General features: G+C 41.2%; 1 protein-coding gene across 2 annotated transcripts in view; it reads right to left on the reverse strand.

The window, feature by feature from the left end:
- Window positions 1-19,161, reverse strand: part of LOC144671516 (uncharacterized) — a 39,300-nt gene that overhangs the window by 3,230 nt on the left and 16,909 nt on the right. Inside the window, exons 10-14 of one of the 2 annotated variants that reach the window (XM_078533470.1) lie at window positions 9,073-9,148; window positions 8,751-8,952; window positions 7,950-8,078; window positions 4,499-4,661; window positions 4,308-4,405 (exon numbers count right to left, since the gene is read on the reverse strand). In XM_078533470.1, coding sequence (XP_078389596.1) covers window positions 4,308-4,405; window positions 4,499-4,661; window positions 7,950-8,078; window positions 8,751-8,952; window positions 9,073-9,148 — 668 coding nt within the window. Of the gene's footprint in view, window positions 1-4,307; window positions 4,406-4,498; window positions 4,662-7,949; window positions 8,079-8,750; window positions 8,953-9,072; window positions 9,149-19,161 lie in introns of those variants that run through there. The other variant, XM_078533471.1, reaches the window with a different exon arrangement.

The following is a 19,161-nucleotide window of genomic DNA, read 5'->3' on the forward strand; positions in this document are numbered from 1 at the left end:
CAATGCAATGACTCCATGGGATGCCTGGGAAATTTGAATTTCCAGTGGGCAATTCCCCTGCTCGACGGACTCTTCAAAAATGTCTCCGACTCAAGTTAGAATCGGAGACTTTGGACAGTTCTGATGTACTTACCCAGGAACGTTAGACAGAAAAATCCTAATCTAACTCCTGGGAAACTATACAATTGACTCCCCGACAACCCCCGACAACCCGACCTGACTAGTCCCCACCATGCAACTCCCCCGCTGACTCCTCGACTCCCCCACCGAACAGACCTGAAAACACATGATCCGACCTGTCTAACCCCTGATCCACCTGCCACCCTCTTCACTTACATCACCCTCCCTACCCATTTACTTTACCCTCCCTAACTATTTTCCTCACCCACGCATTCACTCATTTATATGTCCCAAAGCTGTTCAGTTTGTTAGTGAATATTTACCAGGATACGGCAGTTAGTGCCTTAAAACAGGGGAGTGGTTTGTCATCCATTCCTCCCCCTCTCCACCACCCGGATGATCCAGTGCTATGATGAAGCAGTTCAATAGAAGATTGCTCTGGATTTCTGAAGAATCCGGGATTGGAAGACCTGGTCAGAAATTCAGAGCTCCGTTGTGCTGCAGAGAAGTGGGAGTGTTGCAGCAATCCTGCAGCGATTGCCACTCCTTGGAAGATTCGGAGCCTGCTGTTTCCAATTTTCTCTCCCTGCTTTCTTCAATAGCGGTGTTACATTCACTTCCAATCCCCCGGACCCATTATAGAATCTAGGGAATTTTGGAAAGTCATAACCAGTGCATCCACTGTCTCTGCAGCCACATCAGGTTGTGGGGATTTGTTAGATTTCAGTCTCTTATGTTTCTCCAATACATTTTTTCTGCTGATATTAATTACTTTAAATTCATCACTTTTATTAGCCCAGTTGGATCCCCTCTATTTCTGGCATGCAATTTGTCCCTATGACTGTGAAGGGATACACAAAATATTTGTTCAATAACTGCTATTTCCTCATTCCCCATGGTAATTTCTCCCGTCTCTGCCTCTAAAGGAACAATATTTACTTAGTTACTCTCCTTTATTTATATACTTGAAGAAGCTCTGTTTTTCGTCCTGACCAGTTTATTCTCATTTTTTTTTCTTCTTTATCAACTTTTTGGTGGCCCTTTGTTGGTTTTTAAAATACTCCCAATTCTCAGATTTACTACTGTTCTTTGCAAAATTGGAAGCCTCTTCTTTAAATATTTTTTTTTCCCCCCATGGGCATCACTGGCTGGGGGCATCACTGGCTGGGCCAACATTTATTGCCCATCCTCAAGTGTCTTGAGAAGATGGTGGGCCACTGCCTTGAACTGCTGCAGTCCGGGGGGGGGGGGGGGGGGAGTGAGAGAGAGTTCCAGAATCTTGACCCAGCAACAGTGAAGTAATAGCGATATAGTTCCAAATCAGGATGCTAAGAGACTTGGAGGGGATCTTGCAGGTGGTGATCTTCCCATGCATCTGCTACCCTTGTCCTTCTAGGCGGTAGAGGTTGTGGGTTTGGAAGGTGCTATCTAAGGAGCCATAGTTGCTGCACTGCATGTGTAGTTGGTACACACTGCTGCCACTGTGCATCGATGGTGGAGGCATTGAATGTTTAAGGTGGTGGATGGGGTGCCAATCGTGTGGGTTGTTTTGTCCTGGATGGTGTCAAGCTTCTTGAGTGAGTTGGAGATGCTCTCATCCAGGCAAGTGGAAAGTATTCCATCACACTTGTGAGAATGGATGTAATTTTTTTCTTTTTTAGTAGTTTTGGGGAATATTACATTAAGCTGGGGGAAAGGATCCTAGAGACAGATTGGGAAATTTAAGATGTGAAAGGTTAGAGACGTTAAGTTTGTGCATTTGTAATGATATATTATGATGGTTTGAGAGACAAGTTAAAATGTTGGATCTAACATTTGCATTTTTATAAGTTGAGAGTTTGTTTGAATATCAAAGGGAAGTCAGAAGTGACAAGAAACATTTTTTCACCTTACAGGAGTTCCATACATAAATTGAAGAGGGCATATTACATGTTATTGACCCAAAAGCAGAGACAAAATAGAAACATGAAAGATTTCATATTTGGAAGGATTTGAGTTTCAAAGAAGTGTGAGAACAATGAAACCTGAGATGGAAGGGGGAAAAAAAGATATTTTAGAGTTACTGGGGAGAGCTTAGAGGTTGTTGGTGGGTAGCTGATGGCTTTGGGCTGTTGGCTGTGTGAGGAAGATTTCCTGGAAACAGCTGTAAGATGATGTAATTTGAATCAGCCATCCAGTCAAGCCAGAAAAGTCTGTGTTGCAAAAAGGAGTCTTGTTCTGAAATCTTGGATTTCCACAGCAGAGTGGAAGAAAATTTAAGAGGTCATGTGGTATGCCTTTATTAAAGCTGCAGCAGTTTGCCTTGGGTAATATTATTGGATTGTTATAGTTAAAGATCTATAAGGGGGTGTTGCCTGGAAGGTGTTTACTTGTGGGTCCAGCCAAGTAGGGAGTCTGTTGGAGGAATCTTTTGTAAGAATAATTTTGACTGTGTAACTGTAATCTTGTGTGCAAAGTTTCTTTTCTTCTTAATAAAATTTTACTTTCAATTTTTAAAAATCCAAAAAAGTGTTATTAGACTTTTTGTTGCTGAGATCAGTATGTTTTCTTCTCATTTTCAGAATACAAAAAAAAAGGGTAAGCCAAGTTTCCCTCTGGGATTTGGTTTGTTTAGCAATTAACATCTGCTGCGGTCATAACACACTCCTGACCTGTGCCTTGTAGACTGTGGACATGCTATGGGGAGTCAGGTGGTGAGTTACTCGCCTGCTCTTGTAGCCACAGTATTTATATGGCTGGTCCAGTTCAATTTCTGGTCAATGGTAACCCCCAGGATGCTCTCCTTTAACTTCCTCAATAAGTCATGGATTGATCTTTCTTGCTGAGTTTTTTTCAATGGAATGTATTTATGTTGAACATTTTGATCTTTTTCTTTAAATGTTTAATTACTGCCATACCTTTTCAACTATTTACCCTATCAATCTTAGCGTAGCTCTCCCCCTCATACCTATGTAGTTGACTTTGTTTAAGTTTAAGGTTCTTTTTCAGGACTGAAGTATGTCGCCCTCAAATTTAAATGGAATTCAGTTGTATTATGATCACTTTCTACCCCCAGAGGCTCTTCGACTACGAACTTACTAATTAATCGTGCCTCATTACACAAGATTGGAAATAACTTAATCCCTAATTGGCTCCACAATATATTCCAGGAAATTGTCAGTAAAGCATCTACAAACTCATCTTCTGTACGAACTTTGCCAATTTATTGGCCCAGTCCATATGAAATTTAAAGTCCCTCACAATGATTACATTGCTTTTATTACAAGCTCCAATTATTTCTAATGCTCCATCCAACTGCATAATCACTGTTAGCGAGCCAAGAAACTACTTCCACGAGTGTTTTCTGACCCTAATCTCCACCCAAATTGATTCTTCTTCCTGATCTCCTCCTGACACAAGATCATTTCTTACTGCTATCCTTTACTAACAGGACTGACTTTTTGAAATGTCGTGTACTTATTTCCCAACTTTGATTGTCTTGTAATCATGTCTCAGTAATAGAGATTAGTTCTAGATTATTTAATCACTTTCAGTGCTGTTAATTTGCCTATCTTGTAAAGAAAGCTGTATGCACTCAGATAAAGAACTTGTCTTTTTTCTTACCATTACCTGATCACTTCTACCATTTAACTTCCTGTCCCACTACTTGTCTTTACCCAGATCACAACAAAGGTCTATTGCCTCAACCTTGCTTTTGAGACTTCTAAATCTCACTTCAAATGACCCTTCCCATCTCTTGGCTTAAAGCCCTACCCACAGTCCATCATCGCATCGTGGCAGCAGTGTGTACCATCTACAAGTTCCACTGCAGCAACTCACCAAGGATCCTTCAACAGCACCTTCCAAATCCCTGAACTTTGCCACCTAGAAGGACAAGGGCAGCAGACACATGACAACACCACCATTTGCAAGCCCCCCTCCAAGTCACACACTATTTTGACTATGAAGGAACAGCCAATATACTTCCCTTTTGCTGGGCCAAAATCCTGGAACTCCCTCACTAATAGCACTGCAGATGTACCTACAACACATGGACTGCAATGGTTCAAGGTGGCTCACCATCATCTTCAGATGGAATAGGGATGGGCAGCAAATGCCAGCCATGTCAACGACACTCACAATTAAAAAACAATGCTTCTCAGGATGTATCAATACACCTTATTCCACAAATGAAAAAACTCCATTACCTTCCGTTTTAGTTTTTGGCTTTCATAAATACGATCATAACTTTTCTTGGGTATCCTTAATCGATCAGAGTTCGTCCCAATCACAATCTTGTAAATATCTGAAAAGGGAAATTTGACAGGAATATGAATGTGAAACATAAAACTGAATGGTGACAAAGGTTATATCGGCAGAAAGCAAAACAGAGACTTACGTTTCTGTGCAACAAAGGTATGTAGATCCTGAAACTGCTTCAATAAATCCAGACCAATGTTGTCTATGGTAAAGGTGTTAAAAACGAATGCAACTCCATGGATTACATTTTTCGGAATGACTGGATTTTGAGCATCATCTGAATCAGGATTGAAATCCTTCAACTAAGTTAGAGAAAAGTGAATTGGTTACACAAATAGCTACCAACAGCATAAATGTTCACAATTATTCAGCACCAAGGTGAAAGCTTACTGGAGGGGTTCTCAGTCCCATCAGACAAGGCTCATTCACCAATTCTACTGAGATCAAGATTGACCCCGATCAGTGAGGGTCATCTTCTCGCTCAATTAAACTCTAACTTTATCTCTTCCTCTCATAATTTTGGTATTTTTCTTCATTTTCTTTGTGCATTTGGACTATTCTCTATGTTTGTCTGTTACTCTGTCCCTGTGTGTTACTCCATGACTATTCTCTATATTTTGCTATTACTGTATGTGTGTTACTCGGATTATTCTGTATATTTCAGTTACTTTGTCCTCTGTCACTCTTGGAACTATTCCTTTACTGTTTCTCAATTATTCTGTCAATAAGTGTCATTCTTGGACTATTCTCCATAGTCCTCTATTACTCTTGGATGATTTCCTATGTTTCACTATTACACTGTCTGCCCGTGTTATTGTTGGTTTTCTGTTTTCCCATTATTCATACAGCATTTTCCATTGATAGATCTCCATGTCAAAATATAACTTGGAATGAAGCAGCTAAATTTAAATCCATTACGACTCACCTTTAACAGAGGCTGAAAAGGTATTTTTAGGTTTAGCAATTTTATTTTCTGTAATCTAGTGACAAAAGTCTTATAGGCAGCGTGGCCCCTCTCATGTTCTTCAGATGCTAAGAAGTTTTACAAAAAAGGAAGCCACTTACAAATCCTTTTAACTGATTTCAGCAGTGTACCGTAGCACTATATATGTGCAAGACTTTCTTCTTTCAGGCTTGTCTAGGTCTTTCGGATGAGATATTAAACCAAGGCCCCTGTCTGCTCGCTCAGGTGGACATAAGATATGTCATGGCCACTATTTCAAAGACCAAAAGGGGATTCTCCCCAGTGACCTATCCATTATCTATCCCTAAACAACAATTGGACGATTTATCACTTTGCTGTTTGTGAAAGCTTACAGTGCGCAAAGTGGCTGCTGCATTACTACAAGTAATATTCTAGCTTGAAGTCTTAGTTTGTTATGATTCCAGCTGAGGTTACCACTGGACAAGCCTGATCCCAGGGTGATTGATCCTAACTTTTATTTGTTTGTTTAGATATGCTGAGAGTGGCTACTGAACAGTCACTGGAGTCAGTTAATGAACTTTTAACAAAAGAATAAAACTTTATCAAACAAGAAAAAATAAACTATATTACAAAACTCCTTCACCCACAACTATACCTTTACAGATATATAAAGATTTGTAAGGCTAACACAGGTTACAAAAGCTATCTTATACTCTAATGTTCACAGTAAGTATACCGTCCATGTAAATGACTAGGCAACCTGTGGTCAGACACACCACACTCTGAACCCAAGTGACAGATGCCACTTCAACCAGATGCTATGGATCTTTCATCAACTGCCCCAGACATTTGTCACACTGTGAGCCTCCCGGTCTCACTGCACTCCGTCTTTCACACGATGGTTCCAATCTCCACTCTCCAAGAACTTGCACTGGAATCTTCTCCCAAACCGACCCTTTCTCTCGGATGCCTTCTGCAAGGGTTCACCTCCAGGTTTCGAACTCTCCTTCCAATGTTCCTCTTTCCTGGATCACCACATGCAGTCAAGCTGTCTTCCACGCACTCTCTCTCACTGACTCAGCTGTTAACAATACATCACTGCGCATAGCAAAGAGTTACAGACCTTCAGCCTATCGCTTTAAATCTGCTTCCTCTAAACCTGAAGCTTGCAGCCTTCTCTCTGATCCTTACTTTCACTTCCACAGAACAGGACCTTTACCAGGTTCCTGTCTTTCCTTTGACTAGAAGGTCTGTTTGGGACTTTCTCCTCTTCCACTCCCCTGGATTTTGGGACTCGCTATCTGTCCCCTTTGCTCCAGTCTCTCCTGGCAGCTGTCTTCAAAACCATCTGAACTCAAACAGCTTCCAAATCAAACTGCTGTTTCTAGTTTCTTCTGTGTATGTCTGTGGGAGGGCCTGCCTCTCTGAACCCCTGTTGCTAGGCAACAGTCCAGTTTCTCTACTCTTGTGTTTGCTTAACTTTTCTTACAATTGTAAAATTCATTAGAAATGTGGACACCTTTTAAAGTGAAACTAAAACTTAACTTGACCTTTTCCTTCATACACAATTACAGAAATACAAATCAAACTTAAACTTTAAAGCTAAAACTCATTCCTAACACCCACAAAATACAAATATAATTTACTTAAACTATCTCTATTTCCTAACAAGGTTTAACATCAATTCAGTGTTAACTCTTGGCTTTGTGATGACCCTTCCGCATTTGGGTAGAGCCTGTATTTTCTTTTTGTGAGATGTTTATTTCAGTCCAAAGTGAAATTAAGATAATTCTGGAAAGAGGAGTAAGTGGATTCCTATTCATGAAGTCATTAGGTTCTGAGAAGCTAAAGTTTGGTTGAAGTTGCTATGGGGTGCTAATTGGGGTGGTGTTAGGTCCAGCTTGTTCTGTGGCAGCTGGTCTGAGCAGGCACGTTTCACAACCTAGTATTCGTGTGAGGAGAAGTAAGCAAGGTTCTCTACGAATCGGTCAGTTTTCTGCTTGGCAGGAAGAAGGAAATAGAATTTCAGAAGCTGTTGGTATGAGCAAACTAAAAAAGGGACTGAATGTTAAAAGTGGTGTGAATAGCTCAGGCATGCTAAAGAGTTGAGTGTTTGTATCAGAGGACCAGACTGTGATCCAGGTGTGTTGCTTGGTCGTTTGGAAAGATACACAATCGAAACTAATGTGACCTGAGTGAGGGCGTTTCTTGATGTGTGCTTTGTCGATGTTGACCATATTCATATCTGGGAGCTTTGGATAGAGTACGGCTGCTGTTGAACGCAACTTGAGGGCTGAATTCATTGAGTGGGAAAGTGAGAGATCCTACATGGCAGAGGCTAAGTTGGAGAACTTTAGAACTGCACATGTGCCACATGTGTGCTTGGAATAATGTGGGTGCTTGTGGTTTACAAAGCTGAATGGGCAGACGGTGTCTCAGTCTGGCAGTGCTACACTCTTTCACTTCTGGCACTAGGGGCTCTGGTCTCTGAAGTGGGGGCTTGAGTCCACAGCCAACTGACCGAGGCAAGATTGCTGATTGTTGATGTAAATGAAGCTTTGTCATGTAAATGTTGCTCCTTTTTCACTCCAAATGGCTTTTTGAACTAAATGAGATTCTCTAAAATGGTACATCTTAAAAGCATGAAATAACTAGGTCAACTCACATTGGTTCCTGGTGGCACCCTTCCTTCCAGGATCATCCTTAACACTTTCTTTGCCTTAACTGCATCATCGAATGAGTTCCAACCGGTCGTGTCCCAAAACTTCAACGAGTTTGACTTGTAGAACTTGAGCTGTTAAATAATTTTTTTAAAGACATACATTAATACAGTTCCTTTCACAACTTCAGAATATGCTAAAGCACTTTACTGTCAATGAAGTACCTTTTTGAAATGTGATTAATGCTGTAACATAGGAAATGTGGGAGCCAATTTTTTCACAGCAAGCACCCACAAAAATCAATGAGATAATAACCAGATCATCTATTGTAGAGATGGTTGAGGGATAAATATTGTTTTAAGTCACCAGGAAGAAGTCTGCTATTCAAAATAATGGCTGTGGGATCTTTCAAGGACACCTATGAGGGAAGACCTGGTGTTGGTTTAACGTCTTAGCCAAAAGATGGCACCTGAGAAATTGCAGAACCCTCTCAGTACTGGCACTAGGAGTGTGTGGAGTTGGAATCAGATTTGAACTCAACCTTCTGACTCAATGTACTGCCTCAACAATAAGTCAATTTAGCGTTACGATCATGTAGAGGTTACGTTAAAGGGACCAATGATAGAGAGTGAGATCAAATCATAGCACAAGTTTTAAAAATCTTTAAATAAAGCACCAGTCTCAGTAAAAGTGATTGTGAAGCCTCAGTTGTATCAGGGTGACAAAGGATGGGCAATAAATGTCAGCCTTGCCAGCAATGTCCACTTCCTGAGAATTAAATTTTTAAAAGATGTTGGAGAGGGTACCTCGAGTGTGAGTGAGTCAGGATGCTGTCCAGTTGGGACGCAGTTTATCATTCTTCCATCTGGATCCAGAGCTGAGAGAAATGTATTAATGGTGGATGATTTACCAGCACCCATCATGCCAAACAGCAAGATGTTTATACAGTCCACACATTTTTTTGGAGGGTTGTACATACACAGATGACTCCTCAGACTTTCCAGGGCACTGACAAAGAACAGGAAGGGAGGAAAGAGTTAGATTTCAAGGTGAATTTGTTTAAACAAAGTAAACATTTTATTTGGTTTGTCTGGTCTGGAAACACACTTCCTGATCAAGACAACTTACTTCTGGTTGATAGTTAAACGGTGAACAGCATGATGCCTTGAATATGAAGTGTGCGGGTATTTCTGCTTTGAAAAATCTGAAATCAAAATGTATTACATAAATTATACTTTTTAGAATATCAGTGGGATGCATAAACAACAAAGTTGCAAACTTACAATCTCCTTTGTCATGATTCAAAGTACCATTACAAGCCCAATAATGTGCAGAAAATAAATGAATGTGACCAGATTTTGAACAAAACCCCAATTCTATTTTGTGCTCCATCTATCTTTCCTTGGAGTGACTCCTGACAATGAACCAGAAGTTATGTCCAGGCACATTTCACACATTTGCACATATGCGGCCTTGGTGACCTACAGTAGGCAGAGTTCGGACATACACGGGTGAAGCAACTTTCTTGGGGACATTGGTAATTGCCTGCCATCATAGTGTGTGGGCATACCAACCTGGATTTAAGACAGAGTTTGTTTGAGAAAGATTGAAACTTTTTTTTAAAAAAGGGTGAATATTTGAACTTTACCTACCTTTTGTTGTATTTATTTACCTAACATGTACAATACATGCATTTTCAGAACTTTTATTCCTATTTGTGAGACATCCCGAAGCCCTGGGCCTGGCCAGCATCATTGCTGTGAGTCTGAATCTATGGCCAACTGTTGCGTTTTCTTCCCCCAGTCTCCTCTCACATTTTAATAAGGTCCTCTGCCTCCAATAATAGCTGTACTTTAGCTAAACTACAAGTTCACATTTAATGTTACCTGTGCCTCCCCTAACCAGGCTTAAATATGGCTTCCACTGCCACCCATTCTGCCACTCACACTTCACTCAGTATTCAAAAGACAAAAATACTGCAGATGCTGTTAATTTAAAAAAAACACAGAAAACACTCAGCAGATCAGGGAATGTCTGTGGAGAGTGAAAGAGTTAACATTTTAGGCAATCACCTTTAGTCAGAACTGAAATATTCAATCTGTATTGTCTGACATCAGGTCTATACGACTCTGTACCACCAGTTTATTACCTTTATTTTGCTACTGTGTGTTTCCTAGACTGATTCTGAATTCCCTGCACTGCTCTCTGAAACGGGCGAGGGAATTCTGAGCAATTTTATAGTTGAATTGTACTCAAGACATTTGCAAGAATACCAAATGTGAGACAATTTATACTTCATGAGAAGAGAATGTTGATTGGTTGGCAAGTGGACTCTGATTGGTAGTGGTGTTGCCATGGAGAATGCACCAGTTAACTAATGACTGAGAATTAACCGACGAGCTTTGTTTAAATTCAAACTAGGAGATTGACTCTGAATAGTCAAGGCATTGCCTTGAGGAATGAACCAGAGAATGGCTGTCACCTATTTTCTTCATCTGAAACAGGCACGATGTGTGGGCATGTTCTTTATGTTTGCAAAGAACAAGGCTCTATGTATTAAGACATGTAGCTTCTAACACATGCATGTGTGGCAAACTGCCACAGTGATAATCATAAATTGGTTGTCAGTGTAATTCTCAGCATACTCAGGATTGTTTAGCAAATATTGTCCAATTGCAAAATTACATTTAATGTTGGACACTTTTGAGTTTCGCAAACACGGGCTGGTTGGATACTGTTATGATCCTAGCTGAGGTCACCACTGAACAAGTCTGATCCCAGGGTGGAACCCAGCTAGATAGATCCTAACTTTTGTTTGTTTAGATACGTGGAGAGTGGCTACTGAACTGTCACTGGAATCAGCTAATGAACTTTTAACAAAAGAATAAAACTTTATCAAACAAGAAAAGAAACTAGATTACAATACCCCTTCACCCACAACTATACCTTAACAGATATATATAAATTTCAAAGGATAACACAAGTTACAAAAGCTATCTTATAATCAAATGTCCATGGTAAGTACATAGTACATGTAAACCATTAGGCAAGCAGTGGTCAGACACACCACACTCTGAACCCAAGTGACAGATGCCACCTATTTCTCCTCAACTCCACCCAGATGCTTGTCACATTTGAGCCCACCGGTCTCACCGAACTCACAGGAGGGTTTCCAATCTCCACTCTCCAAGAGCTCACACTGGAATCTTCTCCAAACCGACGCTTTCTTTCAGACACCTTCTGCAAGGGTCCACCTCCAGGGCTTTGAACTCTCCTGATGTTTCTCTTCCCTGGGTCACCACATGCATTCAGGCTTTCTTCCACGCCCTCTCTCTCACTGACTCAACCATCAATAGTACACCACTGCTTCACATGCCCATAGCAAAGAGTTACAGACCTTCAGGTCTCTTTGGACCTTCTGGTCTCTTGCTTTTAATCTGCTTCCTTTAAATCTGCTTGAAGTCTTCCTTTCTGTTCCCTACTTTCATTTCCACAGAACAAGAACTTTTCCTGGTTCCCGGCCTTCCTTTGGCTAGAAGGTCTGCTTGGGATTTTCTCCTGTTCCACTCCCTTGGATTTTGGGTACTTTTTCTTTAGCTTGGGACTAGCTCTTTGTCCCCTTTGCTCCGGTCTCTCTCTGGCAGCCACTTTCAGCCAACTTTAGCTTTGGACTGGCTATCTGGCCCTTCTAGGCTGCTTTTACCTGGCAGTTGTCTTCAAAACCAACTGAACTCAAATAGCTTCCAAATCAAACTGCTGTTTCTAGTTTCTTCTGTGTATATCTGTGGGAGGGGCCTGCCTCTCTGATCCCCTGTTGCTTGGCAACAGCCCAGTTCTTCTACTCTCGTATTTGCTTAACTTCTCGTACAGTCGTAAAACTCATTAGAAATGCAGGCACCTTTTAAAATGAAACAAAAACTCAGCTTGACCTTCTTGTTAACACACAAATACAGAAATACAAATCAAACTTAAACCTTAAAAAGGTAAAACTCATTCCTAACACCCACAAATACAAATATAAAACTTACTTAAACTCTCTATTTCCTAACAGTACGGCCTGTTGCCAACAACCTAAGGGACATGTTGTTTGATACAATCCGCCAGTCTTTGGGATGTACAGCCTAGCACCTAGCATCACACCGATACGGAAATTCATAAATCACATTACTCATTTGTGCGGTAAGCAGAATGACTTTGATTTGATAGCAGCATTGTGTTAATGACAAACACCACTCATGTTGCTCCTGCATAATAGCAGCATGAAATGGCTAGCTTCACCTTTTGCTCAAATTTTTGAGATACCTTACCCTTCCAGAGTACTCTGAGGTAGGCTGGGCACTTTTCATGACCGAAAGTGGAGGCCTTAGGCCAATTCATAAGTTTGCGCGACATACAGCAAGTAATGATCTGACTTGTAGGATGCCTTTGATGTACCCTGTATCAGCATTAAGCTTGCACCGTGAGCAAATGGCCTGGACACTATTTGCAAGGTTGCAAATAAGGCCAATCTTATAGCGCTTGGAACTATAGGAATCCCAACACGTATCTTGACCAGAGAAGGTAGGCTTGCAGTAGACAGTAGTAATCAGTGTTCAATCATTGTGAACCAATCATGAAGAAGTATAAACAGTTCTTCCCTTTCCATTTGGTATTCTTACAGATGTCCTGACGAGTGCATGATGAAAAGTTTTGACATGTGCCTTTTTTGACGATACTCAGGTTGATCTCTTCTTAAAATCTACAGAAATGTTGCAATTAGCATTTAATTGAACATAAGCATTAACTTGTAGATCCTTTCAGTCTTATTGGTAAACAAGCTGCCTGCTCACGGCAGCTGCACAGTTAGTTAATTGGGTGGCTTGTTAGAACTGGTTCCCTAACTAACAGTACCTGACTCAGGTCTCTGGAATTCCAGCTAATCTGAATAAAGGAGGATTTTTGCTCATGCAAGGAGTAGCATGGAGGCCAGCTCAATGGAGTACTGCTAGACAGAGTACTGAACTCAGGATAAAAACAAAAAACTACTCCGGATGCTGGAAATCCAAAACAAAAACAGAATTACCTAGAAAAACTCAGCAGGTCTGGCAGCATCGGCGGAGAAGAAAAGAGTTGACGTTTCGAGTCCTCATGACCCTTCAGCAGAACTGAGTAAAGTTAGGAGAGGTGTGAAATATAAACTGGTTTAAGGTGGTGGGGGGGGGGGGGGGGGTTGTAGGGACAAGCAAGCAGTGATAGGAGCAGATAATCAAAAGATGTCACAGACATAGGAACAAAGACGTGTAAAAGGTGGTGATATTATCTAAGAGAATGTGCTAATTAAGAATGGATGGCAGGACACTCGAGGTACAGCTCTAGTGGGGGTGGGGTGGAAAGACTGACAGGGTATTACAGTTATAGATTTAAAAATAATGGAAATAGGTGGGAAAAGAAAAATCTACATAAATTATTGGAAGAAACAAAAGGGAGGGGGAAGAAACGGAAAGGGGGTGGGGATGGGGGAGGGAGATTAAGATCTAAAGTTGTTGAATTCAGTATTCAATCCGGAAGGCCGTAAAGTGCCTAGTCGGAAGATGAGGTGCTGTTCCTCCAGTTTGCGTTGGGCTTCACTGGAACAATGCAGCAAGCCAAGGACAGACATGTGGGCAAGAGAGCAGGGTGGAGTGTTAAAATGGCAAGTGACAGGGAGGTTTGGGTCTTTCTTGCGGACAGACCGCAGATGTTCTGCAAAGCGGTCACCCAGTTTGAGTTTGGTCTCTCCAATGTAGAGACCACATTGGGGGCAACGAATGCAGTAGACTAAGTTAGGGGAAATGCAAGTGAAATGCTGCTTCACTTGAAAGGAGTGTTTGGGCCCTTGGACGGTGAGGAGAGAGGAAGTGAAGGGGCAGGTGTTGCATCTTCTGCGTGGACATGGGGAGGTACCATAGGTGGAGGTTGAGGAGTAGGGGGTGATGGAGGAGTGGACCAGGGTGTCCCGGAGGGAACGATCCCTACGGAATGCCGCCAGGGGTGGGGTGAAGGGAAGATGTGTTTGGTGGTGGCATCATGCTGGAGTTGGCGGAAATGGCGGAGGACGATCCTTTGAATGCGGAGGCTGGTGGGGTGATAAGTGAGGACAAGGGGGACCCTATCATGTTTCTGGGAGGGAGGAGAAGGTGTGAGGGCAGATGCGCAGGAGATGGGCCGGACACGGTTGAGGGCTCTGAACTCAGGAATTTTGTACAGCGGGGCAAGTAGCTGCAGCAGGGGAAGAGGTGCTGTTTTTTTTTGTTAAACAGAATAAGCAGCGGTCCAGGAGACAGAGCAGGACAGAGTGAGACATGAGAGATAAGTCCAGAGCCATTAATTAGGTAAGTTGGTAGATGATTGGTTAGTGAGTTTTAACGTTGTTTTTCTCTAAACTGAAGCAGTAGTTTAAACTAGAACTGGGGAGCTATTAGTACGGATTAAGTTTAACGAGTTAAACTGCTTAATATAACTACAAATTATCAATTAGTGATATTTCTAAACTTGAAAACCTGATCTTGATATAGAAAATACAATAACATGGCAGGGCAAGTGATATGTTGCAGCTGTAGCATGTGGAAGTGAGTAGTCCACAGCCATCACATGCGCAGCAAGTATCTGCAGCTCAAGGAACTTCGATTCAGAGTTGATGAGTTGGAAACTGAGATTTGGGCACTGTGATGCATCAGGGAGGGAGAGAGTTCCCTGGACACTTTGTTCCAGGAGGCAGTCTATCTACCCTTAGGTTAGATACTTCAGATTTAATCCATGTTCAGGGACAGGAGGGTTGTGACTACAGTGAAGCAAGTATAGGGGATGCAAAAGGTAGCAATGGAGGAATCTCAGCCTGTGCACTTGTCCAACAGGTTCGAGGTTCTTACAGACTGTGTGGACAAGAGCAGGGTCAGACCACGGCATTGTGATAGCAGGGAGTCATTCAAGTCAAGGGAGTAAAAAGGAATGGAGTAATAGCAGGGGTCAGTATAGTTAGGGGGATAAATGCCGTTCTCTACAGCTGAAAAAGTGAGTCCAGAAGGCTGTGTTACCTACCTAATGCCAGGGTTAACGACATCTGCTCAGGGCAGGAGAGGAACCTGGGAGGGGAAGGGTGCAATTGTTGTGGCCCACGTGGGTATCAATGACATGGGGAGAACCAAGAAAGGAGTTCTGCTAATGGAGTATATGAGCAGCTAGGGACTAAATTACATTAAAAAGCAGAACTGCAAAGGTAATAATCTCTGGATTACTACCTTAGCCACTAGTACAATGGCCTAGGGTAAATAGGATCAGAGAGTCGAATGCATGCCTTGAAGATTGGTGCGGGAGAAATGGGTTTGGATTCATGGGGTATTGGCACCAGGGGAAAGGGGGAATTATACCTTTGGGACAGGCTTCTCTTGAACTGCGCTGGGACCAGGCTGTAGAGAGGGCTTTAAACTAAATAGTGAGTGGTGGAGGCAGGGGCAGCGTTCATGTTCGGCGAGATTTAGAAAGTTAAGAGAAAGGACAAGGCAATAGTGCAGGGTAATGAAATGAGTAATGATAACCAGCATGTGACAGGAAGGGACGTAAGGTACAAACTCAAGAGTGCACCAGCAAATAGGGTCATAGTAGAAAAAATGTGGTAAAAAAGACAGGCTCTTTATCTGAATGCATTCAGCACTCTTAACAGGATGGATCAATTGATAGCGCAAATAGAAATACATGGGTATAATATGATAGCCATTACAAAGGCATGAATGCAAAGTAGCCAAGGCTGAATATGCATGGATATTTGACATTTTGGAGAGATAAGAGAGGAAAAGTAGGTGCGGTAGCTCTGCCAATAAAGGACAAGGTCAGTTCAGTGATGAGAAACGTTCTTGCTCGGAAGATGAATATGTAGAATCAATTTGTGTGGAGGTAAGAATTAGCAAAGGAGAAAAGTCTCTGGTGGGAGTAGTTTATAGGCCCCTTAACAATAGCTACCCTGTAGGATAGAGTATAAATCAAGAAATAAAGGGAACTTGTAAAAAAGAACTGGAGTAATCAAGGGTGATTTTAACTTTCACAAAATCTGACTAATCAATTTGGTAAAGGTAGCATAGAGGATGAGTTCATAATGTGTAGTAGAGACAATTTCTTAGAACAATACATCCTGGGTACCAACCAGGGAACAGACTATATTAGACCTGGTAATAGGTGATGCGTAATGACACAGGATTAATTAATGATCTCATAGTAAAAGGACCCTCTAGAAATAGATGGTCATAACACAACAGAATTTCAGATTCAGTTTCAAGGTGAGCAACTTGGGTTGAAAATAGTGTCTTAAAGTTAAATGAAGACAATAATAAAGGTATGAAGACATAATTAGCTAAAGTGCACTGGGAAATTATAGTTAAAAAAGAGTAGATAAGCAAAAGCAGACATTTAAGGAGATAGTTCATAACTATCAACAAATATATAACCTATTAGGGAGGAAGGAAGGGAGGATGAATGCACCATCCCTGGCTAACTACGGAAGTGAAGGATGGTATCATAGATTAGGGGTAGGCCAGAAGATTGGGAAGACTGTAAAAGTCAGAAAAGAATGATTTTAAAAAAAGAGGGTCAAATCAGAATGAGAGTAAACTAGCAACAAAAAATAAGACCGTAAAAACGTCTATAATTATATAAAATGGAAGAGGAGTCAAATTAAATGTTGGCCCTTAAGAAGATGAGACTGGGTAATTAAGAAAATCATGGGGCAAAAGGGAGGAAAGAAAATCACTAGAAAAATAGTACGAGGCAAACTAATGGGACTAAAGGCTATCAAGTCCCTTGGACTTAGTGGCCTGCATCCTAAGATAGCTGCAGATACAGTGGGTGCATTGGTTTTAATCTTCCGAAATTCCTTAGATTTTGGAAAGTCCCAATGGATTGGAAAAACGCAAATGTAACACCTCTATTCAAGAAAGGAGGGAAACAGGAAACTATAGGCCAGTTAGTTAACTTCTGTTATTGGGAAAATTATGGAATCCATTATGAATTAAGTAGTAGTAGGACATTTAGAAAATAATACAATGAAGCAGAATCAACATGGTTTTGAAAGGAAAATTGTGACAAATTTATTGAAGATTTTTGCAGATGTAACAAGCAGGGTGGATAAAGGGGTGTATTTGGATTTCCTAAAAGCTTTTGATAAGGTTCTACAAAAAAGTTACAACACAAGATAAGAGCTTATGGTGTTGGGTGTAATATATTAACAGGAAACAGTCAGGATAAGTAAGTAATTTTCAGGTTCGCAAACTGTAACTAGTGGAATGCCACAGGGATCAGTGCTGGGGCCTCAACTATTTATAATCTATACCAATGACTTGGATAAGGGACCAAATATATTGTAGCCAAATTTGTTGAGAGTACAAAGACAGATAAGAAAGCAAGGTGTGAGGAGGACAAAAAAAGCCTGCAAAGGGATATCGATAGGTTAAGTGAGTGGGCAAACATATGGTAGACAGAAAAATGTGTGAAAATGTGAGGTCGTCCACTTTGGCAGAAAGACTAGAAAAGCAGAATATTATTTAAATGGAGAGGGACTGCAGAATGCTGTGGTACAGAGGGATCTGGGTGTCTTGATACATGAATCACAAACAGTTAGTGTGCAGGTACAGCATGAAATTAGGAAGGCAAATGGAATGTTGGCTTTTATTGCAAGGGAGATGGAGCATAAAAGTAGAGAAGTCTTGCTACAACTGTACAGGGCATTGATGAGACTACACCTGGAGTGCTGCATACTGTTTTGGTCTCTTTACTTAAAGTGTGAGGGGGCTAAGACCTCACTCACACTGTACATTTTTATAAAATATACATAGATATCCTCATGGCTATTTCTAAAATTTTAAAAACTGGACAAAAACCTTTTACAATGGCTGAATCTATGTCTCTCTGTGACCTGCAAACAAAAGAAGCTACCTGGCAGCATCGAAGACACTTGCACCTCATTATCTCTGCAAAGCCACAAACCAAATTCAGAGAGCGATATAAAAAAAAGGCCATCTGCATTTCATAACCCAGGTTGTTCAACTGGAGTCTACTTATCTATAGGACAAAGGGGCTCGCAGCCTTCCTTTCAAGTGTTAATGGTTGAAACATTTAACTATTTTGTGGACCCGGACGAAGGACATACATCCGTTGTCAAAGACAATGTGGAGAGTTGGGAGTCATGTAACATGGAGCTTTAGTTTGTGAAACCAGTAATATTGCCTTGTGGAACTGCAAGCTCAGTCTGCTATTTACCATCATATAAGCAGCCTCACAGAAAAGCAGCTCTGCCCTGGTTGAATACCTGGCCCCATCTGCACCATCACCTCCAAGACTGATTCATCTCTGCATGCATACCTTGTTGTGTGAAGTCAATACCACTGGAAGAGTGAATTAACTAGCATAGTCTTTCAGCTGCCTGACCTCAGTGAAGGAATACCTCATTGGACTTGATTTGGGACTCTGGAACCCATATGAAACAATAATTCTTTTCTCGATGGTCTTTGTCCTATAAATCTTTCTTTTCTCTAACCCTATTTTACTCTATGAGCACACACGAGGCAACGTAGCAATCCTCCTCCGGTGTTTTGAGAGTGTGCAAATAAACTAACCCTTTGAGTTTATCTGATCTCGAGTTTGCTGTGGGGTTATTAATAGAACTTGGATCACAGCAAAACAGAGTTGGGAAATATGCCTTATTTAGGGGGAAGCAAATCAAAAATACTTCTGTTTATGGACAAGTGGTGAGAGGAGAAATTAGTGCTGTTTAAATAAACCCCATCTCTGTCCGTAACAGAAATTGAGCACTCAAATCCGGGATCACCTCTTGGAATTTGACCATAGTCCAAATTAAGACGCAAACTAAATCTGATCTAAAAGAGTCAATTGGAAGTTAAAGGGAAAAACTGATTGGCTGGAACAAATTTTAAAACACCAGTAACGTGCCATAGCAAATTCTTTTTCCCTAACACGAAGAAAATGGCAATTTTTGACGTTTAGATGTGGGTCAAGCAAGAAAATTTGAATGGTGAAACTTTAGCAGCCCTCAGCACAGAGCAACTGAAAGCTGTGGCTAGGAAGGTACAGTTAAAATTACCCATAAAGTGAAGAGAAATGAACTGATCCAGTTGTTGGTGGAACATTTGGATCTCACATTACCGATAGAGCAGTTAGATGTATAGCTCAACCATGACTCTGAATCCCCTTCAA

Source organism: Cetorhinus maximus, chromosome 33, assembly GCF_964194155.1.
Source record: "Cetorhinus maximus chromosome 33, sCetMax3.hap1.1, whole genome shotgun sequence".
NCBI lineage: Eukaryota > Metazoa > Chordata > Chondrichthyes > Lamniformes > Cetorhinidae > Cetorhinus > Cetorhinus maximus.